The following is a 26,610-nucleotide window of genomic DNA, read 5'->3' on the forward strand; positions in this document are numbered from 1 at the left end:
TCACAGATTCCTCGCACATAGGCCTCCTTGTCCACCCTTAGTGCACGTAGTTTTCAGCCAAGCAGTTTCTCGGCCAAGCAGAAGCAAAAAGCCTTTCTACCCTAACCCAAGTCGAACAGAGGATCCCTTCCTTATCCCTCTCCGCCCCTCCCCCGCTCCCGGTGTGACTCATCTCCTCATGACTCATCCCCTCGTGCCCGCACAACCGCGGGTGGGAGGGAGTTGTTTACGTCATGAATCACGGGACGGGAGGGCTCTTCTTTCTCTTCGCAGAAGAGGGGGATGGACGTCTTCCTTTGTGTTGTGATCGATCCCTAACTATTAAATTGAATCACAGCGCATTTAATCGATTTCTGCCCGTTAAACAATGGAAGGTGAGCTATCTATGGAACATGCACTGATCGACATAACTGAGCTAAAGGAACTTGAATGATGAGTGCGATTGATTTCCAAATTCGTAACAATATTTCTAAAGTAAAACTTTACTTCAAATAAAATTCATCTTTGGTATCATCTTCAATACTTTCATTGGTGCTTTCACAATCAAAACTACTTTCAAAATTATCGTTTGAACACAAACTCTCAGTGCCATAACTGTCTTCTGTTCCAACAGAGATACTATCATCACTCTCATAATCTTCAAAATCTTTACTTGAATAATGACTCATATTTAATTAGAAGAAAAAACATGACCATATATATCCATTATCCATATACTTTTTTTCATGACCACGACATATTTTGAATTAAATGTAATTTTAAAATGGTCCTTAACGACTCCTGAACGAAATGTCATTTCACCTGATATATTAACATCCTTTATTTCACCAAGATTTACATCTTTAGGGTTGTTGAAAAAAATAGAAATTTCTCCTTGCATATTGCTGATGGTCTTATCTTTTCTTTCTCATGCTTCATCCAGAAGGTTTTTCTTTTTTGATACTTTTTCTTGTTTCATTGCTTTTTCTAGTTTTGAATTTTTTTGCCAGAAGGAGAGGAGAAACTTTTGTTAGAGCGACATTAATTGATGTTCTTCCAGATATACTGAAAGCCCTTCCACTGAAGCAAATTGAAGAACTCGTATTATCAACCATAATTGTTTTTTATCCAATAGTTGTTATATTTATCTATTTTTAATTTTACATCCTCAATACATTTCTCAATATCTTTTACAAATGTAGAGATTGAGTGAAACTTGTCTTTTGTGTATTGATACATTGTATTTATCAAGTTTAAAAAGTTGGTGAGTAAAATGGTTGTAAGCACAGATTCACCTATAGATTGCCTGGTGTTGGCTTCATGGTTAGGGTGAAGGCTTGGGATCCTCGGGTCCTGAGTTCAAGCTCCATTCATTGTCTGCTGAATTAATACACCAGGGGGTTGACTCAGCCTGTCATCCCTACGAGGTCGGCAAAATGAGGAACAGTGTGCATTGGTAGAGGGGCACTGCATCAGCAATACAGCCGTGCTTCCAAGAAATGATGGCTACCCTGGCAGCTAAGTTGCCATATGCAAGGAGAAGATGACCTATAGGTTAAACAGAATTTTCATGAAGAAAATTTTCGTTTAAATGAAAAGCATATATAAATGACTGTGAGATTTTCATCATGAAAATTATATTTTAAGCACAGTTTTTCAATATAAATATGAATTCAACATACTGCGACATTTGTAATCATGAATATAAATGTTATACAAGTCTGAAGACGACGATGGTTCACGAGCGGTATTTAACGATGTAGATTGTTGCAGAAGTCAAGGATGAGACAATGTGATAATTTGTTTGACCAAGTTATAAAAATGATCAACATGATGTGGTACGAGTGACAGGTTATTAGCTGCAAAATGTCGAAAACCCGGTTTCCCTTCAACAACTTTCAAAATTTGACCTTTGCATAACCTCGAAAGGTCACAAAACAATGTTGTGGACATTAAAATAAGGAAACAGGATAGGTGCTATAGCTTATTGGAGTTAGTTCGTCGAAGAAGGTCGAAAACCCAGTTCGATTTGCACAACTTTGAAAATTTGACCTTTGTGAACTTTAAAGGTCAAAGGTCAAGGATTATGACCTTTGGTACAAAACTTCCTCTGGAAAATTCCAGGAACAATATAACGTCATATAGGCTTTATGGCATTTCGCACTCCTCGGATTATATAATTACTTTGATGAAATCAGCATAAAAACAAACTTGAAGGGGGCACCACGGGCAAGGTGTTCGAGATAGAGCAAAATAGTTTCAAGACTTTAGGTGGGGAATGACCTCAAGATTACGTATAAAAAATATTGTCATCCTAGCTCTCAAAGTTTGGGTGGTCGTATGATTTTTATGTCATAATTCGAAATTTTCTAAGTTCGTGACATTGTGACCTTGACCTTGGGATGAAAATGAAAAATTGAGCTCCGTGGGGCTATGCAGGTGCCATTGGGCTAACCAAATACCGAAACCCCTGCCAGATTCGACAAACCCCTTGAAGAAGATGGATTTTTATGTCAAAATTCGCAATTTTCTAAGTTTGTGACCTTGACCTTGGAACGAAAATGAAAAATGAAGCTCCGTGGGGCTATGCAGTTGCCATTGGGCTGATCAAATACCGAAAACCCCTGCCAGGATCGACAAACCCCCGAGGAGAAGATGGAACTTGAAATCGGCTTCCCCATAAAAACACAATTCGCAATTTTCTAAGTTTGTGACCTTGTGTCCTTGACCTTGGGACGAAAATGAAAAATCGAGCTCTGTGGAGCTATGCAGGTGCCATTGGGCTAACCAAATACCGAAACTCCTGCCAGATTCGACAAACCCCTCGGAGAAGAAAAATATTTGTCAAAATTCGCAATTTTCTAAGTTACGTGACCTTGAACTTGGGATGAAAATGGAAAAAAAAAAAAAAAACCTAGCTCCGTGGGGCTATGCAGGTGCCATTGGGCTAAGCAAATACCGAAACTTTTGTCAGATTCGACAAACCCCCTAGAAGAAGATGCAAATTGAATTTGGCAACCCCCTAAAAACACGTTTTTGGGGCGTGGCTCCACCTATAATGGATGCACCACGCCCATTTTCAGGAAAACACAATGAGATCATGATATAAACCTCCCACCAAAATTTTATCAGGATCGGATCAAAACCCACGGAGCTATGCTCGGGACAGACAGACAGACAGACAGACAGACACACAACAATAACGAATAAAGTGGTCACTTATTTTTTTCGTGAAAAATATTTTTTCGTGAACCAATAAAACACCCATATGTAATATATGCTGATTTTGAGAGCATCTTGGAGAAGACTGATGATATTAAAAAATGTCAAAAGCATATCCCTTGTAGGATTTATTACATTAAATCATCTGTTGGAAGTAAATATGATAAGTTGGAGTTGTAGAGAGGACCTGATGTTGCTGATGAATTCGTTAAAAGAATTGAGGATGATTGTATGAAGGAAACTAAAATTATGTCAAGAACAAATAAACCCCTTGACTTATCTCCAAATGAAGAGAAAGAATTTGAAGAAGCAAGGATTTGTCATGTATGCTCAGAGGCTTTGGTAAAAACTGATAACAGGGGAAGAGATCATTGCCGTATAAATGGGGAAATATTGAGGAGCAGCTCATAATAATTGTAATCTTAATTATAGAATCCCTACATTCATACCTGTATTTCTTCATAATAATTGTCATTATGATATGCATCTCTTTATAAAAGAACTAAGTAAGACTCCTGGAAAGATAATAGCCATTCCTAATCCAGATCAAAATTACATCTCATTTACAAAAATATTTATACTTGTGAAATGGGTGTAAATACAAATATTAGACTTCTTAACTCTCGCAAATTTATGACAAGCCCTCTAAGTTATTTGGTTTCAAGCATCTCCTCTTCCTATACTTTCGAGTCAATTCAGTACTCAAGCCGACTTGGGCAAAGACATTTCTCTTTTTACTAAAAAGGGCATTTACCCATACAATTATATGGATTCCTTTGAAAGATTGAAAGAAACCAGACTTCCTCCTCAAAAGCGTTTTAATAACAAGTTAGGAAGATGTCATATTACGAGTGAAGAATATGAAAGAGCAAAACAAGTTTGGAAATAGTTTGAGAGAAAGAATATGGGTGAATATCATGACCTTTATTTAATAACTGATGTTTTATTACTCGCTGACGTGTTTGAGAAATTTCGAGAAGTTTGTTATAATAATGATTCCTATGGACTTGATCCTGTCTATTATTATACATCTCCTGGACTAGCCTGCAGCGCTATGTTAAAATGACGAAACAACCCCTTGATCTTCTAAGTGATGTCGATATGCTATTGATGATAGAGAAGGCCAAAAGAGGGAGAATTTCACAAGTTTGTTCAAAGAGATATGCAAAGGCAAATAATAAATATCTTCCAGACTTCTCAACTAAAAAGCCCACATCTTACTTAATGTACTTTGATGCAAATAACTTGTATGGCTGTGCAATGTCTGAATCTCAACCCGATGGTAATTTTAAATGGGTGAAATAATACAAGTACAAATCTATCTAAGATGATATAATCTCCACAAATCAAGAAGATTTAGATAAACGGGATTATGGGTATTATTTTGAAGTAGTTTTAAACTATCCCAGAAAACTTCATAACAAACATAAAGACCTTCCTCATGGAGCTGAAAAAGAGATCCCCAATCGAGAGCTATTCGGTGGTTATCAACAACATTTCTTAAGTTCTTCAAATGAGTTTAAATATTTTCTCAAAACTAAATTACTCACAACATTGTTTGATAAAGAGAAGTATGTTTTACAGTGGGGAGAACAAGGATTTGATACATTGCCGATTTTGCAGGTTTTCCAACTTACAAAGCACGTAGAGGTCTGTAATTTTTATCATAGGTACACTTCAACTGTGAAAGACGGAATCTAAAACAAAAATCCTGAAAATCACATTGTATGATTTTAAATAATTAATTTGCATTTTAAAGGAAACATTTTTCTGATGTCAATTTCTCTTTCCTCAAAATGATTAACAAACATCTTCACAATATATTCCCCTGTTGTTGGCCATGCATGGGAATTAGGCAGCATACCTCTTCTCAAACTTTGTCTGAGTCACAGAACCTCAAAACAACGTTGGCCATGGTAAGTTATTTATATCATCACTTTCAAGTGCGACACGAAATATCATTGCATCTTTTAATGCCACCATCTGTTATTTCTTGACGTTTTCTGCCATTTCACTAATGTGTTTCTCCACTGATCTGACAGACATAGATACGTCTTTAATTTTGAAGAAGATCGTGTGTTCACTGTTCAAACCGTTGAACAAAACATTTGAACAGCTGAGAAATCCTCTTTTATACATTCCCGGTCTGGAAATGTCTTTCCATGTTTTGCAACACATTTTACGATTTTGTAACTTTCCTCTGTGGCTTGATTTTTACTGACACAAACATTCGTAAAGACACTGCTTTGCTTTGTGTGCATCACAATGGCCAATCTAATTGATTCCTCCTTGTCTGCCTCGTCCTTGAAGTGCTTATCATGCTTTGTTTGAAAATCTCATTGGATACGTGATGTGTGGCAAACAACACTTCACAACATAGAGCATAAACAGCACGGTCTTTATTTTGAACAAATCTGGATTCATCTCTCGAAGAGGGATACAATTAGTGAACATATAACTTTGGTTTCTTTCGAACCGCTATTTTGCCCCGCAAAAAACACCTTATCAGTGGAATTTATCATGAGATTTTCTGTGAATCAAGATTGGCTGACCCCAACAAACGTTATGCAGTAAATAAACCAATTGATTCGGTTTTTTCGTGAATCATCATGTGCCTTTTTAGGTGAGCTGACTGATTAAAAGATTTTCCACAACTTGTGCATTTGTGTGGGCGTTCACCATTGTGAATCATCATGTGTGTTTTAAGGTGACCTGACTGATTAAAAGATTTTCCACAAATTGTGCATTTGTGTGGGTGTTCACCATTGTGAATCATCATGTGTGTTTTAAGGTGACTGGATTGATTAAAAGATTTTCCACAACTTGTACATTTGAATGGGCGTTCTCCATTGTGAATCATCATGTGTGTTTTAAGGTCGGATGAACGAATAAAAGATTTCCCACAACTTGTACATTTGTATGGGCGTTCACCATTGTGACGCATCACGTGTGTTTTAAGGTAGGATGAACGAATAAAAGATTTTCCACAACTTGTGCATTTGTATGGGCGTTCTCCATTGTGAATCATCATGTGCCTTTTAATGTCGGATGAACAAATAAAAGATTTTCCACAAATTGTGCATTTGTGTGGGCGTTCTCCATTGTGAGTTATCATGTGTGTTTTAAGGTGAGATGAATAAAGGAAGGATTTTCCACAAGTTGTGCATTTGTGTGGGCGTTCTCTCAGATCAATTATCACATGTGATTTTTGGGTGGACGACTGAGTGAACGATTTTCCATAAGTTTGTTCAGCTTTCTTTCCTTTGTGAGACTTGTGAAAATTATTCTCTCCAAACATTTCATTATTCGGTTTGTCTTGTTTGTGAAAAGTGCTCTTCCTTGCTTCAATTGGCATTTCTTGCGGGTTTTTGTCTGAGCTGGTCCTACAAGTCGCTGCAGTCTCCCATGGAGATTCAATGAATCCACCTGTAAATGTAACAACATTTCCTGTAAAAAAGAAATCATATTCTGTAAAATACTTGTAAAATTATTCTGACAAAACGTACCCAAACATGTACAACTGTATATGCACATGTATTTGTTGTATTGCAGAAAAGTTAAAAAAATATCTTGATGAAAATATACATTATTCTGTGTTCAAGTTTGGATTTTTCCCATGCTATTCATAATTTAGGGTAAATTCATCCAATTATCAATGATGAGCCACATGTTTCTTCCTGTGAATGCAGGTAAACAAACTGCTTTAATTTGTTAGACAATTCATTGAAAACAATACCCCAAGTAGTCTTCAAATACATACTTCAATATTAATAAAGAGGTGATGTTAAAGATTCTTGAAAAGAAAACAAAAGAAAATCTGGAACTATCATGCTATCGACATTGTATTATCTAATGTACTGTGGGAAACGGAATTGTTCAATGAATTTATAATGAGGTAAAATACCAATTTGCTTTAGTTCGTGCTTTAAGAAAAATTTTAATAAATATATGTTGGGAATGCTGCTCGGGAGGCATTGCACACATTCCTTCGTAGTCGTAAAAGACCTTGTAAAACTTTATCTATTGATTTGCTGGCCCAGATGGCCAGGGCAAGAAATCACATCCTCTTTCCTCCCCTCACCCAGACAATTTGGTGCAAGCACCGAAAAGAGACCGTTTCTCATCCTGTGTTTGTGATTTTAACCTTTTAAAGTTCCATCTGTTAATTTCCTTTGATGTATTAACCACACCCTGGTGAGATCACACATATACTCATTGTACTCTTTGTAAAATTAAGTTTTTGCTTGCGACCGCTCCAAGCTAAGCTTCTTTATGCACAAGCTTGTCATTTATTTGTTACTGAACAAACAGCTTAAACTGAACTAAACGTTCTGTCTCAAGGTGGCCAAAACTGCCTCGACAGTACCACCCTGAAACACCACCTTATTTAACATTACCAAAGGGACCCGGCGTTGCTGGGAAAAGGGGGGGCCCTCCTCCCACCCCAACCCCTCTGGACTCCCACCACACCCATTCCTCTACCTACTCACACCTCTCTCTCTCTCTCCAACCGGTAAGTGATGAAATGTGAGAAAAAAAAAAGAGTTGGAAACCACTGGAAAGTTGTATTATGTGTGTATTCCTCGATGTAATTTATTATTCGAAATTCCTCGACGTAATTTATCATTTCCTGCAAATCTATGTAATTATTCTATGTATTATGTAATATGTAATTCAATCCCCTCTGAAATTCTGCAATTGAATTGAATTTGTAATTCCTCTATTTATGCCATTTCACTATCTCTTCCAAAATCAACAAGGTGGGGAAGGTTTCCTATCAGTCCCAGAGAAACCTGTGCTGCTCTTCTTTTCACAGGAACACAGGCATCATCCCAACTGACTGGAAGAGGGGCCTTGTTGTCCCTCTCTGGAAAGGGAAGGGTGATCGCCAAGACTGCAACAACTACCGAGGGGTGACGCTGCTCTCAGTGCCGGGCAAGGTCTTTGCTCGGATAATTCTTGATAGGGTTCGCCACCATCTGCTTGAGCACCAGCGTCCAGAGCAGTCAGGCTTTACACCAAAGAGGTCAACGATTTACCGTATCCTTGCACTTCGTGTCCTCACCGAACGCAGACGAGAGTTTTGGCAGGGGCTGCTTGCAGCCTATGTTGATCTCTGTAAAGCGTTCGATTCAGTGAATCGGGATGTCCTCTGGAGGATTCTTGGTCTTCGTGGGGTGCCACCGAAACTGATCGATCTGATGTCTGAACTCTACTCTGGTGTACTGAGAGTGCTGTGAAGTGTGGTGGTACCATCTCTGACTTATTTCCAGTTGTTACTGGAGTTCGTCAGGGATGTGTGCCCCCACACTTTTTAGCACTTGTATGGACTGGATTTTAGGGAGGATGTCGAGAGACGGTTGCGGTGCATCGTTTGGCAATGTGAAGATCTCGGACCTTGATTTTGCAGATGATGCAGTCATCTTTGCGGAGACTTTAGACATCCTCTTGGGGGCCCTCGAGGTGCTGAATGAGGAGTCGGAGCCGTTGGGATTACGGATTTCTTGGGTCAAAACTAAGATCCAGGCTTTCGGTGACATCTTGGATGCTGCTGTCCTGTCTGTGTCTGTTTGTGGTGAGGATGTTGAGGTCGTGGATCGATTCACTACCTTGGCAGTGATATTCATGTCTCCGCAGGTTGTGAGCCGGAGGTCAATAGACGTCTGGGTCGGGCCTGGGGAGTCATGGATTCACTGGATCATGGGGTGTGGCGCTGCCGGTACCTGTGCGGGAGGACGAAAGTCCGAGTCTTCAGGTCCTTGGTACTTCCAGTCTTGCTCTATGGGTGCGAGACTTGGACTTTGACCAAGGATCTGAGACGGAGACTTAATTCCTTTGGTACCAGGTCTCTTCGAAGAATCCTTGGCTATCGCTGGTCGGATTTTGTGTCCAACGAGCGGTTGCTGAGAGAGACTCGGATGAGATTTGTTACCTGCATAGTCCGTGAGCGTCAGCTGCGGCTGTATGGACATGTGGCTCGTTTTCCTGACGCTGATCCCTGCTCACCAGATTCTCTCAGCGAGGGAGTCTCATGAGTGGAGGAGGCCAGTGGGCTGACCACGTGCCTCATGGTTGCAGCAGGTTGACCATCATCTCAAGGAGATGGGGATGGGCCTGGCATCTGCCTGGGGGATGGCCAGATGGAGGCCCCTGAGTACCGGCGGAAAGTGGACGCAGCGACGCGCTGTTCTGGCACATGCTCCCATACCTGACCTGACCTCTTCTTTTCCCCTTCTGAATGGGTAGCTCACTGTGTCACATCCACACAACACATATGTGCACAGAAGTGTAGCTGCGACATCAAGAGGATTTTCTGGTACTTCCTGCTCAACACTTCTACCAGCTCATGAATAGGTAGGTATTGATTCTGCCGTTGTATCCAGAGTTCTTGCAATGTGTTCAAGCAGCAGAAGTGATATATACACAGCATAATTATATCTGTATCTGTTGCATGCACAACAGCTCGATGGTGATCAAGATATTCCACACAATATGCAAGATGAGCAATAATCCTTGTCTCTGCCTCTTCATGTTCTTCACAAGGTAAGTCCAGAACTGAACTTGATGCTGATGTGATGGAAAGAGTGTGACCTTTGTTTTCCATCATACCACCAAGAATGATGGTCACTCCATCTGGAATAGCTTCAGGACTCTCACAAAGGGAAGTGCCAATGAAGTTCTGAAGATTTCCTTTATTTCTTGGATTCTTCATGAGTAAATTCCAGTCCGGAATTTCTAGACTCTTGGATGGTGAGAATTGTCTTGCCTGGTCTGTCTGGTTTCTCCTCTGCTGCTCATCACCCTTCAAAGTATGGCTATCATCAAAATCATACTGATCACCAATGATGTTGACACAGTTGCACATTTCAGGTTTCAACTGCAGGAGCTTGCGAAGATACAGCTGGGGAAGTTCAAATGTTTTCGCACCCATTTTTTGGTATTTATTTACAAATGCCATTGTGTCTACCAGATAAACTGTGTATAGGTCACTCTGTGGTAATGATGGCATCTGTAAAACAACATCCTGCTCAGCTTCAGCAATTAGCACTGCCACGAAATCAGACTTGTTGCCTTTGCGCATTACAAACCCCTGTGCTAAGCGTGGATCAACCTCAAACAGGGATGATGGATAGTCTGTCCATTCATGGGAAAATGCAATCTGTCTTGTGACTGGGTCGGCATCTCGATAGAAACACAACACACGTGTAGTTGCAGTCTCATCTTGATAGATCCTGATTAAACTCTGTTTCCTTGATTTCTTCTGTGAGGAGAAAGTTACCAGCTTCAGTGGTTCAATCTTAATAGAGACCACCTCTTCTGCTTTCATAATGGCTTCCATGCCCTTAGCTTGAGCATGGACCAAGTCTTTTGAAGCATCCTTCTCACCAGTTGCTCTATTGAGCAGATCCACTTGGTTGTTACACTGGAATGGGTTTATCATCTGCTGGCATATCACTTTCTTGATCTCCTCAACATGCATATGTTCTTCTGTTGCCTGCTTATGTGTTTCTCCATGATGAGTAGATTCCTGTTGGCCTAGATTAGCCATAGACTTTATGTTCTCTGATACAGCTGTGAGAAATGGTGCTGTCTTCACATATTTATCTCGAGCAGCTGGTGCCTGAGATATGCCTTTGAACAGAGATGTCTTCCCTTCATTGTTGTATGTCTGCTCCAGGGCCATGTCACTCCAAACACCATTGAATTTTCCTTTGGAAGAGTGAACTGTGAAGTACCCAACCTGGATCCAGCAAACCTTAACCGAACTGTGTTCAATAGAGTAAGAGGATTTTGGGGGTAGGGGTAACTTTGGTTGACAAAAATGTTAATTTTCTCTTTAAAAATTGATAGAACTCACTCAAATTTGCTGTTTTAATTAGCCATGGATACCATGTTCATATCACATTAAGAGAAATTAGTATTCTAATGCAGCATCTGCCTATGATAAGAAAAGTTCTAAAGGCCATCTTCAAAAAACGTTATTTTTAAGGCATTTTTCACAAAATTATGTACTTTTACGAGGTTTACTTCCACAAAGGCAATTTTTTTTTGTCATTTTACAATGCACTGATTGAATTCTTACATTTAGTTCACATTTATTTTTCATGAATGTGATTTTTTAATTTTTTTAGAAATTTTATTGACAATTGCTGTTTTATCAAATTTTTCAAATCTTCCTCAAACAAAAACGTCCGCCAAAATTTTTCGCAAGAGCTTATGAATTGCCAACATTGGTTTTCATGAACTGCAAACATATATCTAAACATCCTGGGGGTGTAAAATTTAATAGCAGAGGCTGTAAGGTCCAACCCTAAAACAGCCTCGTACACAGGTTGGCTCCCGGACTAATATTCAAAAAATAATGACAAAAAAAAATTTATCAAAAAAACCCAAAATAACCCAGCTCAAAAAAATTAAATAATTTTTGGCTGCCAGACCATGTGTCCGATCAAGTTGAAATTTAAAACTTGTACTCCCTATCACTACTACATCATAATTTTGAAGTTTCATGTCAATTGATATATCCTGGTTCCAGAGAAAACATGATTTAATATTTTTCTTAAATCCAATCTGGCTGTCAAACCAGGCGTCTTTTCAATTATTCCTGACCAAATTTGTACAAGCATGCCTTGGGGGAACATTTGTGTGATGGTTCCCCTCGATCTGTCCAGCCCTTCTGGAGAATAATTTTGTTTTCAGGTAAATCCATTATTGCTGCCAAACCATGTGACCTATCACATATTTGTGAAACTTTTGCTCCTCACGGAAAGGCGGTCATTTGTGAAATGTTTCGCCTCGACCTGTTCAGCTCTTTCAAAGATTTTTGAGTGTTTTAAAACATTTTTTAAAACAATATGGCTGCCAAATCACATGACCGATGATGTCATCAAAAAAGTGTGTGGACCATTTTATCCTGAGATGACCCTCAAAAATTTTCATCTTGATTGGATGTAGCATTATCCATATGCAATTATGATGTCATAACGAAGGCACCTATGACGTCATACTCATTCGCCATGAGTACTTGCGAGGCGTCAAGTCTCAATTCTTTCCTTGGCGGATTTCATAGATGCAGAGGTACAAAATTTTTCCATTTTTCCAATCTCGCTGCCACACCACGTGACCTATGACATCATAATTATCATGAGAACATTCTACCTGAGTAGTCGCACGTATGGTGAAAACTGTCTCAATCCAACAAGTGGTTGCGGAGAAAAATACGAAAGTTCTGTGTGGACAAACCAAAACAGACAGACAGAGACACAGACACAGACTGAGAGACAGACACAAATTGCAATATCCTCTCGGTTGGCGAGGGTAATAAATATTGCATGAAATCATCGACTCAAGTTCTTCCACAAAGGGAGAAAATAAAACATTTCCCCACGGGAACAACGTCGTCGTATCAAAGGATTACGATATCAAAGCATTCCGGTCAGAAGAAACTGCCTCGATGTTACGAGATGCTTCTTACGCGACCACAACTTCAGTGGGAATTTCACCACGAGCAAAAATCTAAACAAACAAAAGAGAGAAGCCAAGAAAAATGAAGAGAACCCAAAATAGAGAAAGTTTTCTCCCAAACCTGCATTGATTGGCAAATTAACCACAACTGTGATCAAACATGTGACTTGTTTTTTTTGTCTCAAAAGTCAACCCTCGTGGAAAACTAAATGAGAAAGAGTGGCACATTAACAGATTGGCAAATTCAGAGAATGGAAGGAATAAACTAAAGCAAAGACATGTGACCATATGATAATGGGAATGGAAAGTATCAAAAGTCAGCAAGTGGAAAAAAGAACAGGAGTGGGTTTGGAAAAATCATCTGTTGAGAAATTGAATTGAAGTACTAAACCTGCAAGATACCCGGGAAGTATGTGGACATGTCCATGGGCTACGTCGTCAGTTCAAATCTTGACCCACTAATTAACTGCTATCCTGGTTTTTCACATGCAATGAATTCATCTGTGCATCCTTTGCCATCCATTGGATGAATATAAACCTGTCCCATCTCATATCAGAGGTCATGCTGAATTTTTTTTTGCTCCACCAGGCCACCTAAAGAGATATTTGGTGGCCCGCATCATATTTGATGAGTCAATGAGTTCACAAAGATCAGTAAACATGTTTAAATTACCATTTCTCACGACATATCGATCAAATTTCAGTGCTTTTCACACCAGCAACCTCATAACTCGAAATCACAGAACACCACCGTCTGCTAATTAATAACCTACGCACTAACTCGCAGCAACATAATTTGGACGGCAGTTTCTTGCTATCGCATGAGCATTATTAAATCGATGCTTCAGTTTTAGCACTTGTTTGTTCGTTCATTCATTTTCGTTAGCATTTTTCCTGCTTCCGATGTTCCAGGTTCTGCCTTCCCAGTTTTCTTCTTTGCCATTGCGTGCTGGTGATTTTGAATTTCCTGGTGCTTTTGTACATTACACTTCTTGAAGTTGGTGGACCCGGGGTGAAACACATTTTGCTTCCTTCCTGACTCCGATCCTCCCAAATCCTCCCTGCACACCTTGAAAAACATCACGTCCCAATCTTCCTGAACCAAGCCAAGTAAATTCTCGCTCTCTCCCAATCCGGTCGACACTTCCTCATCCATTTCTCAAGTTCGTATTCCTGTTTGACCCGCTTCCTTTTTTCTGATTCGATACATTTTGTAAATAACGCCATATGATGGAAACCTCAGGACACTTCTTCTCTGAGATGGAGTCTCAGCACCATATGATCAAATGGGTCATTCCAGTCTCTCCTAAAACTACACAGCGAAGAAGAATTCATGCACGATACAATGATTTCTGACACTATATTCATGGGTTCACATAACTGGTATACAGGTGCTCATGCACGGTGAAGGAAAGACAAAACAAAACACAAAACTAAATTTGTACTTCAAAAATGCGAAGACAGTTCAAAAGTGCACAACGACCACAACAGAGACTTGTGATGGAAGGTTTTCTCAACTCTTGTCGGTAAGTAATGCCCTCCATGGTCATTATGCAAACTGATACACTCGGATTTCAAAATTTAAGTGCACAAAATCAAGTTTATAAATTATGACATCAAAACTTACAAGATTTAACAAAAATAGATCAAAGGAGAACAAATGAGCAAAGAGGAGGAAGAGGTGGTTTTCTCAGCTCATGTTTTTCGTTCATCCAAAACCATTTCTGCAGATACTCAGTGGAGAATCAAATTTTTAAAAATTGGATGAATCCCTGCTTATAATCGCTGTTCATTGCACAGTTGCACCACATGCATGCTCGAGGTAGATCTCGCATGCGACCGACAATGTGATGCGTGCGGCCTTACTTCAATATAAAAGTTCCATTCTGTATTGTTGGAGCAAGCCAGTGCATGGCCGAAGAGCGGGAAATACACCACACATCTCATCAGTAAGCATTGCATATCTTAAAGATTTTGACACAAGTGGCCACGTAGGCCACCTCGGCTGGAGGTTTTAGTGGCCCGACAAAGCTTTTGGTGGACATTGGCACCAGGGCCAACACTTATTTCAAACCCTGGCTCGCATTAGTTAATGTACATTTTTGATCCCATGGTGTCTTTCACAAAGAGTCAACGAGTTTATCCCAAAACCATAAGCAATTGTTTTTTTTAATCCTAATCAAACCTGCATCAGGAACAAACCCAGACTTTCAACAATGCTGCAACCAAGAGCCAAGTGTTGCACATGAAACAAAGACTGAAGTTCCTGAGTTCTTCCACAGAACCAGCGTTCCATCTACGCTGTTGTTTACGATTCACCGATAACACTGAACAACAAAAAATTTTTACTGGAGATGTGTAAAGTGATTTAGACTAATTTGGGTACGCTGATTTCAAAAATCATAACCGTTTTGCTGTATCACGTCATGATTTTCAGTAACAGAAATATTCCCATTGCCTAGAAGTCAGGATTTCAATGAAATTTACAAAATTCATTTATTCATTTATTTCATCATGAATGCTTCAAAATTATAGAAATTACAGAAAAACTCCACTAGAATGTAATTAAAAATGCTTTAGGCATTTGGCTTTGCGTTTGTGCTGCTCTGTGTCAGTTTCACGATGCAGGAACCAGCAGAAATCGCCCATCATGTTTGGGTTGTGCCGCCCTTGGTAACGCGTCTCCATGAGTGAAATCTCTTGGTGGAATCGCTCGCCGTGCTCGTCCGAGACTGCTCCAAAGTTGTCAGGGAAGAGGTTCAGGTGCTGGTGTAGGAAATGGATTTTCAGGGACATCCTGGAGCCAAGTTTCCTGAAGGACTCCAGCAGCTGCTGCACTATTTCTTCATAGTTGTCCGCGCGCTCGTTCCCCAAGAAGTTGTCCGACACAGCTTTGAAGCTCCTCCACGCTGCCAGCTCTTTGGGGTTTAGAGTTGTCGGAAAAGTTTCGTCCTTCATAATCTGTCGGATTTGCGGTCCAACAAAGACACCAGCCTTGATCTTGGCCTCCGACAAGGTGTTGCCAAACTTTTCCTTGAGGTATAAAAACCCACGCCCATTCAGATCCATTGCCCGTACAAAACTTTATGTGGAGTGGTGGAAGGAAAACCTTGGCTGGGTCGACAAGGGCGACATGCTTCACGTTGTGTCGACCAGGTACATGCTCTTTTCGCTCTTCCCAATCTTTCTTCGTCCAGTGATTCTTGTCGTCTCTGCTATCCCAGAGACAAAGGAAGCACATGTATTTCGTGTAGCCTGACTGCAGCCCTAACAACAGCGCCACCACTTTCAAGTCTCCGCAGATGTGCCAGTTGAAGTCATTGTACTTGATGGAATCAAGCAGTTGCCGCATAGTCTCATAGGTCTCTGTCATGCCGAACGCGTGAGCCAGTGGGACTGATGGTTTCTCGTTGCCATTGTGGAGCAAAACAGCCTTCAAGCTGTTCTTCCCCGAGTCGATGAAGAGGCGCCAGTCTGCAGGATCGTGATCACACCCAAGTTCTTTCAACAGACCGTTGATGTCACTGCAGAATGTCATCGTGTCTTCCATCTCAAAGAACTCAGCCATGTCTCTGTGACGTGCTCTGAACAAGGATATCTTGGTGTTAGGTTCAAGTAGATTCCACTGCTGCAGCCTTGATCCAAGCAGCTCTGCCTTCGCCTTTGACAGCGAGAGATCTCTTACAAGATCATGTAAGTCTCCCTGGTTCAGAAGGTGTGATTCTTGAGTGTCGGGTTCAAAAGGTTCATCATCACCATCCTCTTCACCACTGCTTACAGCTATGTTCTGATCAGCTGGAGGTGTTGGAACGGGGTTCTCGTCATCATGAGGCACAGGTTTACGAGCAGAGACGCAGTCAGCGTACTTGATGTGACCTTTATTCTTCTTGTTGAAGCCGGCGATGCTTGTGCAGCAGAAATAACAATCATCATGATGATTCTGCGGCTCACGCCATATCATGGGCACCGCAAATGGCATGCTCGTGCGCTTGCCCACCAACCACTGAGTCAAGGTTGTGTGACAGCTTGTGCAGCAGATGTGTGGTGCCCAGCTCTGTTCTTGGTCCCCACCTTACACCCGAAGTAGTGAAAGTAGGCGGCCTTCATTTTCACTGCTGTAGATATACTTCGCTGTTGATCTTTTTTGGTATACCGACCACAGACATAACAGAAGTTGTCAGGATGATTGGTACAGGAACGCCTACTCATCTTTATCTGAAAGAAAGAAATATAACACAAGTTAACAACAATTGGACGAAATAGACATGTTAAAGACATATGTAAATTTCATTGAAATCCTGACTTCTAGGCAATGGGAATATTTCTGTTCCTGAAAATCCTGACGTGATACAGCAAAACGGTTATGATTTTTGAAATCAGCGTACCCAAATTAGTCTTAATCACTTTACACATCTCCAGTAAAAAAAAAATTTTTGAAATTTGTTGTTCAGTGTAAGTAATGAAACCAGTCCAGCAGCTGAGGTGAGGTTGGAGCATTGGAGTTTTCATACTTTTGCTCCCTCAAAATGGCTGTACCTGTTGAAGAGTTCAGCTGGAGCTAGAAACAGCAAAGGACGTATGTTGTGTGGCATATCTTGGTTGCTTTATTCAGCTTTCTTTGACGAGAATAGCCGAGTGTTGATTAACTATCTCATCCGAGTTGCAGCTGGGAATGATTGCCAAGGTGTGAGCCAATTGGGTGTTTCCTCCAATGACAGGTGAGAGATGTTATTTGGGCTTTTAACACAAGTGAATTGCAACGGACTCGGACTCCCAGACAACAGCATGAGAGCACCGGAGACCAATTGTCTCTCAAAACACCGAGCAGAGGCGAATGTGCATGCTTGAATAATCCACCATCATGCGACGGTTTTACTAATTCCACACCACGTGTCCGTTTCAACGTGTGCAGTTGACCTCATGAGAGAAATTGTCTTTCACTGGAGGATTGACCCATGGCTCAAAATACAGGGAAACTCGTATAAAAGTTCAGATTCAAACTGGGCCACAAGAAACCTGAACACGCTGCTTCTGCTCTCCCAACTCAGGCTCCATCCATTGGGACCTTACTCTGTATACCAGCAGGCTGGTACTCATTTTGCCAACCTCAGAAGGATGACAGGCTGTCAACCTCACCTGGTATCAATTCAACAGCAAAGCAGGATTTGAACTCAGGACCCAACAATCCCAAGTCCACCACTCAAGCCATGAAGCCAACACAAGGCAATAACTCAGGATGGAGGTCCTCAATGTCACACAAGAGATCATGGCCATCTCTCGAGACATATCTCGAGCTTCATACCCAGCTTGACACACCACATTGCTCTTCAAACTCTCTGCCGATGGAATCCAAGACCACCTCCGCACAGAGCTTACTGACTTCCTCTACTCTCGTAGCAAACACGCGCCTTCCGACAGAATCCTTCAACTCCTCTCTGTCAACGCTGGAGTGCCCCAAGGCAGTGTGTTGGGCCCAGTCCTATTCTTCACCAACATTCTCTCTGACTCTCTGGAAAATCCTCATTATCTGTTTGCTGATGACTTCACCCTCTCCCATGGCATCTTTCAGAGAGAAAAATAACAGCCTCTTCCCTCTCTTCAGACATTGATGAAATCACAAGCTGCTAAAAGACGTGGAACATGTCCTTCAATTCTGTCAAATCTCACTTGGAAAAAGGGATTGCATTCCAAACAATCCCTCTTTCCAGTGATTCTAATTTTTCCCCTTCTCCCTCACCTCTTTACATTTGTTAGTTGGTCGTTTTGTTACTTTTCTGTTTCATCCCGGCTTTCAACTTCCTCTTCTTCTGGTGTTTCATTCAACTTGTGTGCATCTTGTTCACACCGATGTGTCCTACTCTGCTGTTTTTTTTTTCCCCCTTTCCACTCAGCTCTTGCTATTTCACGAGCCTCGATCATGTGTGTACAAAAATAACAAAACATTTTAAACTGAACAAACATATCCCATTAGAAGTGAAGAAGATCATATAACTCACCATTCAGCTGGTCACTTTCCTTCTCTTCCAGACCAAAGGAGTACACATCCTCAATTTTTATCTGTAGAATGTCAGGAAATCCTTCGAGCTCTTCAACCTTCATTTCACACCCGAGCACAGTCGGCTGTTCCGATTCCGGCTGCACACGACAGGAATCCTTCCATCAGCCAACGAGAGAATACAGTACACGGTGGGTGAACCTTAAAAGAGGCAGGAAACATACCACTCTTCCTGATGTTTGCTCCTTCATGAGTACCTTGATCCCACACAGTACCTACATGTGAACTACCTCTGTACTTGGGACCTTATCCTTTGTCTAAATCAGTTACAGCATCTCACACAAACGTACACCTTTTGACACCACCTCACCACCCCCTCCCCAAAAAAAAAATTGTACATGTTGCAGGTTCTTCAGCCAATACTGTCATTGTATTCCATGTTGATGTACATTTTGATTTGGTGACATATAAAATGTACAAATGTTTTGATATTGATATAAAATCTGATCCTGTTCAGTGGTTTTGGAACAAGATATTCACAGAAAACTTTCCCAGCACAATTAACGTTTTTTTTTTGTTTTTTTTTTGTATACCTTGGTCGAGGCTCATATGAGAGCTAACACACAACTCACAGCAAGGAGGCATGAGACAAGAGGTGCGGGAGTGGAAGGGACAAAACAGTGGGGAACAGACACATTAGGTGAACTGTGGAAGGGAGAGGGATGGGGATGGGACGGGGAACATGGTGAAGAGAAGATGGACATTACAGGGACTTTCAGGAAGGAAAGCAGGGGAATTGAAGGAAGTGGGCTTGGGTGGATTATCGGGGGTAGAAAAGATCAAGGATTTGGATGGGGGAAGATAAGAGGTGGTGGTGAACAGCTGTTTTGAAAGCCTGGAGGGAAGAATGGGAAAGAATAGAGTGAGGAAGTTTATTCCAAAGGCGGGAAAAAAAGAGGAATGAAAGAGTGAAGATGAGCAGTGATTCGTGATTTTGGTAGTTTTACCAGAAGGGGGTTGTTGGCGGACCTTGAGCGCCCTGTGGAAATGTGGTGGGGACAAATCGCAGAGAGAGCAGGGGGCAAGGCTGGAGAGGAGTCGGTAGAAGACAGAAAGACCACCGACCAACCTGCGGTGATTGAGTGAGAGGCCCAAAAACTCAGCTTCATTGCGGGAGATGCCGATGATCTTAAATGCCCTGGTTTCGACAGCGTGAAGCCGAGAAAGATGGGAGGCAGGAGCACCAGCCCAGAGGGGAGAGCAGTACTCCATCAGGCTACGGACAAAAGCTTTGTAAGTGGTCAGGAGCTCAAGAGGGCCGAGGAAGGACTTAGCACGACGGAGGATTCCCAGTCGGCGACTGGCTTTTGAGGCGAGGTTGGAAATGTGACTTTCCCAGGAAAGGTCATGGCAGATAGTGAGACCTAGAAGCTTGAAAGAAAAGACTTCTTCCAGAGGATTGTTGAGAAAGTGGATGGGCGGGTTTTGTAAACGGTCCTTTCGAAGAGACATAGTGAGAGTGTGAGATTTGTCTGGATTGAAAGACATGTTCCACGTGTTGGACCAGTTTGTGATTTTATCCAGATCTGCAGTGAGCGAAGAAGCTGCTGCTTGCCGGTCTGAGGGATGACAGATGGTACGGCAGAGGGTGGAGTCGTCGGCAAAGAGAAATAGAGGATTTTCCAGAGAGTCCGAGAGATCATTGATGAAAACCAGAAAAAGAACAGGGCCCAGAACGCTACCTTGAGGAACTCCAGCCTGCACAGGAAGAGGGGATGAAAGAACTCCATTTAGGGCCACACGTTGACTGCGACAGGAGAGGAAGTCTGTGAGCCATGAGTGGAGATGGCCTTGAATACCATGGGAAGAGAGTTTGGTGAGTAGGGTAGGGTGCCAGACTGTGTCAAAAGCACGTGATATGTCCAGGGATACGGCTCTGATTTCCTGTCTGGCATTGAGGACCTCCATCCATTGATGGGAGAGTAGAAGCAGCATATCCAGGGTAGAGTGACCTGGTCTGAAACCAAATTGATGATTGGAAATCAAGCCATTGGAGAAGAGGAAGGGTTTTGGAGATATGGAGGTGCAACTTTTTTGTTTTTTTCCAAGACGGCGCCTGTACCACATGACCTCTGACATCATGATTATCATTAAAATATTCTAAAGCAGGAGGTACTCCTGTGGTGAAAATTTCACATCAATCGGACCAATAATTGCAGAGAAATAAAATTCATACTGATTGAATCAAGCGTTGTACCTGTTGAAATATGACGTCATAATTCTTCTTCTTCTTTCGGCTGATCCCTTTCGAGGTCGCCACAGCGGATCATCCGTATGATCCGCATAGTGATTTGGCACATGATTTACGCCAGATGCCCTTCCTGACGCAACCCTGGTCGCCTCTTACGACACAGGGATATGGTACACCTATTTTAACCGGGGTATACACTGGCCCAGTACACTGGTACCCATTTCGCCGACCTCGGAAGGATGACAGGCTGAGTCAACCCCTGGTGTATTAATTCAGTGGCCCAACGGGGCTTGAACTCAGGACCTTTTGGATCCCAAGCCGCTGCCCTAACCACTGCACCAACATCAGGCTTTATGACGTCATAATTAAGGTATTGATAACATCATTAACATGTCTTATTCCCCAAGGGGAGTAGCCTACTTAAGAATTCGCAAAGTTTCATGGCTCCGTTTTTGGAAATGAAGGGTCAACTTTTTTCAATTTTCCAAGATGGCACCTGCACCACGTGACCTATGACATCATAATTATTTCAACAAATTCTGCAGGAGGAACCGCTTTTTATTGAAAATTTTGTGTCCATCGGACTAACAGTTGCAGAAGTAAACATTTTTAGATCCTTGTGGAGGATCTCCAAGTCTTACGCATGTTGTTGTTCTTCATCTTCTTCTTGTGGACTTTTCTGTTTCACAGCCCACAGTTTTCATCGAAACTTCCTGAAACTTGGCGTATACATGTAAAAATACCCTGCACAGACAGTAACCATCTCTGGTTTTGAAAATTCCTCCAAGAAAAAAAGTTATAACGTCAAAATATCTCCGCTAATGGAAATCGCCTAAAAAATTATCTCCGAAACGAGGCAAGCTTTTTGAATTCTGTTTGCGGGAATCAAACAGGGCATTAGCAGAGATGAATTACCGCACATATCATACATCACTATGACGTCATATCAATTTTTTATGACGTCATTCCTATTTTTTGACATTTTTTTTGTTTCATAACCCAGAGTTTTCATCGGATCTTCGTGAAACTTGCCATGTATATGCAGAAAGCCCACGCACAGGCAGTAACCATCTCCGATTTTGGAAATTCTTCCTATAAAAAAAAAAGTTGACGTCATATCGCCGCTCATGGAAATCGCCTATACCATTATCTCCGAAACTTGGCAAGCTTTTTGAATTTTGTTTGCGGGAATCAATCCGGGCATTAGCACAGGTAATTTATCGCAAACCTGATACATCACAATGACGTCATCATTAAAAGGACGAGGATCTTAGCTCATTTGAGCTTGTTTTCATTCAGATCAGATCAAGTGTTGTACTTGTCAAATTATGGTCACAATTGAGGCACCAATGGCATCATCAACATATGTTATTCCCCATTGGGAGTACTTGACAATGAGCCATGTTTCAATTTTTTGGATTGAGCGGTTTGGGAGATAGAGTTGGAACGTTGTTCCAAGATGGCGTCCATCCACGTGACCTATGACGTCATAATTATGAATAAAAACATTCTTCAGGCAGAGGCACTCCTCTGATAAAATTTTGTGTCAATCAGACCAACGGTTGCCAAGAAAATGAATTTTTTAAATTCAGACACACCCACACACGCCACACGTACACACGCCACATGTACGCAACCAAATGTCAAACTCTGGTTTTCGTTTGGCAAGCGCTGTTTGGGGGGGGGGGGAGTGGGTGGGGGGAGTGGGTGGGAGGGTGGGGGAGTGGGTGGGAAAGTGGGAGGAGGGAGTGGAAGGGTAGGAGGGTGGGGGGAGAGGGTGGAGTGAGGGTGGGGGTGAGAGGAGGTGAGGGGGAGGGGTGGATGAGGATGGGGGAGGGGTGGGGAGGGGTGAGAGGGGGTGAAGTGGGGGTGGTGAGGATGGGGGTGGGGGGAGTGGGGTGGGGGAGCGGGTGGGGGAGGGGTGGGAGGGTGGGGTGAGGAGAGGGTGGGTGAGGATGGGGGAGGGGTGTGAGAGGAGGTGAAGGGGAGGGGTGGATGAGGATGGGGGAGGGTGGGGAGGGGTGAGAGGGGTGAGGTGGGGGTGGTGAGGATGGGGGTGGGGTGGGGGTGGTGAGGATGGCGGAGGGGTGGGTGAGGGTGGCGGAGGGGTGGGAGGGGATGGCGGAGGGGTGTGAGTGTGGGTGAGAATGGGAGAGGGGTGTGAGGGTGGGGGAGGGGTGCGAGGGTGGGGGAGGTGGGGTGGTGAGGATGGGGGGTGGGGGAGGGGTGGGGATGGGTGAGGATGGGGGTGAGGGTGAGGGTGAGGATGTGAGGTTAACAAAGTAGATCCACCCTTCACCTTCTCACACGATTCGTCCTGCCGAGTTTGGTTAAGATTTGATAATTAACTTCTGAACACATCGACCACAGACACGCAGAGACACACAAACACTAAATTGCGTAGTTTAAATGACGACACGACAGGGAGTCCACTGTTCCACCATTGTGTTGCATGAGGTCGACAAATGAATAAAGCCGCCATTGGTCACGTGGTGGTCCGAAAAACATCAACATCGCGGGTCACGTCACGTGGTTTCCCTGATCGCCGGTATCGAGTTAAGAAACATGTTATAATTACTAATTTATTGCTACTCACGAGGTTTAAGAACAAGAAATCTTCACCACACTTTCTCCCCTCACAACTCGCTTCAAGAAATGTTTCTTTCCGTTTGTGTCTCAAGAAAACGGATCGACGCTTGATGCGCACACAGCTCTTCTTCTTCTTCTTCTCCTTCTCCTTATCCTCCATTTCTTACTCTTCTTCTTCTTCTGTTTCCTGTTTTACGTGACATCTCTCCAATCCCCCTCGATTATTATCTCATCCCCACATACCTGAATTACCAGAGCATTTCTTCCAGTTTGGAATCTTCTTAATAATCATTCCCCACAAAAATATCAAACGGTGAAAAAACCAAGGAAAAAGAAGATCAGACAAGTCAAGCTGGAAGATACACCCCCGGTGGTATTTTGGTCGTCGTCGTTAGAGAACATTGTACTTTACGGTAATTCTACATATCGACGGTCCCCTGTGCCAGTGCGCATGCGCAGCCTGAGCCGGAGCCAGGGATGTTGTGGGTGTTTCAACCTGTTCAATACTTGTTTGATTATTGTCGTTCCACGCTAATAAAGTGGTCGAACAAATTGAACTCTGTTCTTATTTATAATCAAACAACTTGATGCAGTCGAGTAAAGATCGTCGGTGCTGAGGAGGACGCGACTGGGTGAAAACGGACCACGAGAACGTCGACAGTGAGTTTGGATTTCTCGGGTCCTGTACCCAATCTTCGCCCCCAGGACACTGTACACACGTGTGCATCACCGAAAATAGAACGTTTACTCCAGAATAACTGTTCCTATGGCGCCGGTGGAAGCAGAGTGCCCGATCGAGGGTTGTGACTATGTGGCTACACACGCAGAGGCGGCAGTGGTGGCGGCCATGTTGAGTATACACGCCACTGTGCACGTCGCCGCCCCCAGGGCGGCGAGCTCGAATGCCAAGATGGAGAAACTCAAGCGTCCCTCCATAGCACTGGCCGGAACGGGCGAGGCCTGGTCGTACTTCATAACCCGCTGGGGCGAATACAAAACAGGTACTAAGCTTGTCGGACCCGACATAGTCGCGCAGTGACTGGAGTGCTGTGAGGAGGAGCTGAGAAAGGACCTCACTCGCGCGGCGGGTAGGACCCTCGTGGGCAGCGATGAAGAAGACGTCCTCGCCGCCATGAAGGCGCTCGCCGTCCGGATGGAGAACACGATGGTAGCTTGAGTGGCCTTGTCTAACATGCGGCAGGGACACGAGGAGCCCGTCCGGTCGTTCCACGCCCGCATCAAGGGGCAGGTGGACACGTGCAAGTATGAAATAAAGTGCACCAAGGCGGGGTGCGATCAGGTCAACGACTTCACGGAAGAGATATTGCGCAACGTGGTTGCCCGTGGCATCGCGGACCAAGCAATACAACTTGACCTACTCGGTGAGAAGAACCAGGACATGCCATTAAAGGACATGATAGAGTATATCGAGGCCAAAGAGTCTGGAAAACGCTCGGCATCGCGCCTGCTTGACACTCAGAGCACGGACGCGATCAGTAGTTCGTATCGGCGGGGAAAGCGACAGGACGTCCGCGCCAGAGTAGGAGCCAGGCCGGAAAAACGGAAGGCCAAGCCCGAAGGAGTATGCATCTACTGCGGCGAGGTGGGCCACGGCAAAACGCCCCAATGGCGCGCCAGACGCGCCGAGTGCCCCGGATACGGTAAAAAGTGCCGGAAGTGTGACCGCCAGAATCACCTCGACAAGGCGTGCCTGGGCGGCCGATCGGCAAGACCCCCATCTAAGGAGACCGACGGGATGTACGACGAGCAGACGGCAGCCTTCGTCGAGCTATGCACGGTCATCATGGCCAGCACAGAGGACGAAATGCGCGCCCTTCCCCTCGCTCACCACCTGTACGATGATATGTGCGATAAGTGGATGAAACGCATATCCGACCCGCAGCCATACGTCAACCTCACTCTCACCAACAAGCGCGAGGATTACAAAGCGCTGGGTTTTAACCTCCTGAAACACATCCGCGCGGTAACCCTACCCGCTATGGCAGACACGGGGTGCCAGAGCTGCCTGATCGGCATTAAAGTCGTCCAACAAATGGGCCTGAGTACCGAGGACCTCATACCTGTATCCATGACCATGAAGGCCGCAAACAACAAAGGAATTCGTATCCTCGGAGCCGTGGTAGTCAGATTCGCCGGTAACAGTGACGACGCTCGGAGATTGGAGACGCGCCAAATCGCGTACGTGACGGACTCTTCGGACCGCATATTTCTCTCCCGCGCGGCCTGCATGGACCTGGAATGATCTCGGACAGATTCCCGACACTCGGAGAGGTGAATCTGACGACCTCGGAATTGTGCGACTGCCCGCAACGTGCGACTGCCCGACCAAGCCGACCGCACTCCCCATGCCAGCGACCGAGGCCAACAGAGAGGCACTACAGTCACATTTACTCAGGATGTATGCTCAGAGCACATTCAACACGTGCCCACACCAGCCACTACCGAGAATGACCGGCCCGCCACTACGTCTTATGCTCAGTGAGAACGCGACACCGGTTGCCCATCACACTCCCATCTCCGTGGCCATACATTGGCAAGATGAGGTAAAAGCAGGCCTCGACCAGGACGTTCGGCTCGGCGTGTTGGAGGAAGTACCCATTGGCACGCCGGTGACATGGTGTCACCGCATGGTAATTTGCGCGAAAAAGAATGGCAAGCCGCGACGCACCGTCGACTTTCAGGCCTTGAACAAGCATGCGTTCCGCGAGACCCACCACACCCAATCCCCGTTCCACCAGGCGAGACGCGTACCTAACGGGAAGCGCGAGACAGTATTCGACGCATGGAACGGTTACCATAGCGTCCGCCTACACGAGGACGACCGCCACAAGACGACCTTCATCACTCCATGGGGGCGCTACCGGTACCTATCTGCCCCAAAAGGGTATATGGCATCGGGGGACGGTTACTCACGACGATATGATGAGATCGTCGCGGACATTGGTAACAAGACCAAGTGCGTAGATGACGCGCTACTATGGTCAGACACGATTGAGGGGAGCTACTTCCAGGCGGTCCAATGGCTGGATATATGCGGCCGGAATGGAATCATCCTCAACCCGGAGAAGTTTGTCTTCAGCGCACCCAC

The 26,610-nt window shown here is 43.7% G+C and overlaps 1 protein-coding gene across 8 annotated transcripts; it reads right to left on the minus strand.

Moving 5' to 3' along the window:
• Positions 1–798: 798 nt before the first annotated feature.
• On the minus strand, positions 799–23,736 carry LOC147009355 (uncharacterized). 8 transcript variants are annotated; one of them, XM_085862107.1, is made up of 3 exons: positions 23,509–23,735; positions 18,663–18,801; positions 799–1,399 (listed from the first exon to the last, which is right to left on the minus strand). In XM_085862107.1, the coding sequence occupies exons 1-3, from the start codon at positions 23,659–23,661 to the stop codon at positions 1,386–1,388; spliced, it is 306 nt and encodes a 101-aa protein (XP_085718233.1). In that variant the 5' UTR covers positions 23,662–23,735; the 3' UTR covers positions 799–1,385. The 8 variants fall into 8 exon arrangements, with proteins under 8 accessions (XP_085718233.1, XP_085718226.1, XP_085718225.1 ...); XM_085862100.1 differs by lacking the exon at positions 799–1,399 and adding an exon at positions 5,586–6,627; XM_085862099.1 differs by lacking the exon at positions 799–1,399 and adding an exon at positions 5,586–6,648.
• Positions 23,737–26,610: the final 2,874 nt, after the last annotated feature.

The sequence above is a fragment of the Eptatretus burgeri genome, chromosome 17 (genome assembly GCF_056783735.1).
Source record: "Eptatretus burgeri isolate ZD-2024b chromosome 17, Ebu_testis_v1, whole genome shotgun sequence".
In the NCBI taxonomy this organism is placed as follows: Eukaryota; Metazoa; Chordata; class Myxini; order Myxiniformes; family Myxinidae; genus Eptatretus; species Eptatretus burgeri.

Coding starts and splice junctions, on each gene's coding strand:
- LOC147009355 (XM_085862099.1), bottom strand. CDS start 23,661: ATGGAGGATAAGGAGAAGGAGAAGAAGAAGAAGAAGAGCTGTGTGCGC. Junction 18,802..23,508: donor ATTTCTTGTTCTTAAACCTC/GTGAGTAGCAAT, acceptor TGTCGTGTGCAG/CCGGAATCGGAACAGCCGAC. Junction 6,649..18,662: donor GGAAAGTGACCAGCTGAATG/GTGAGTTATATG, acceptor TCTTTTTTACAG/GAAATGTTGTTACATTTACA.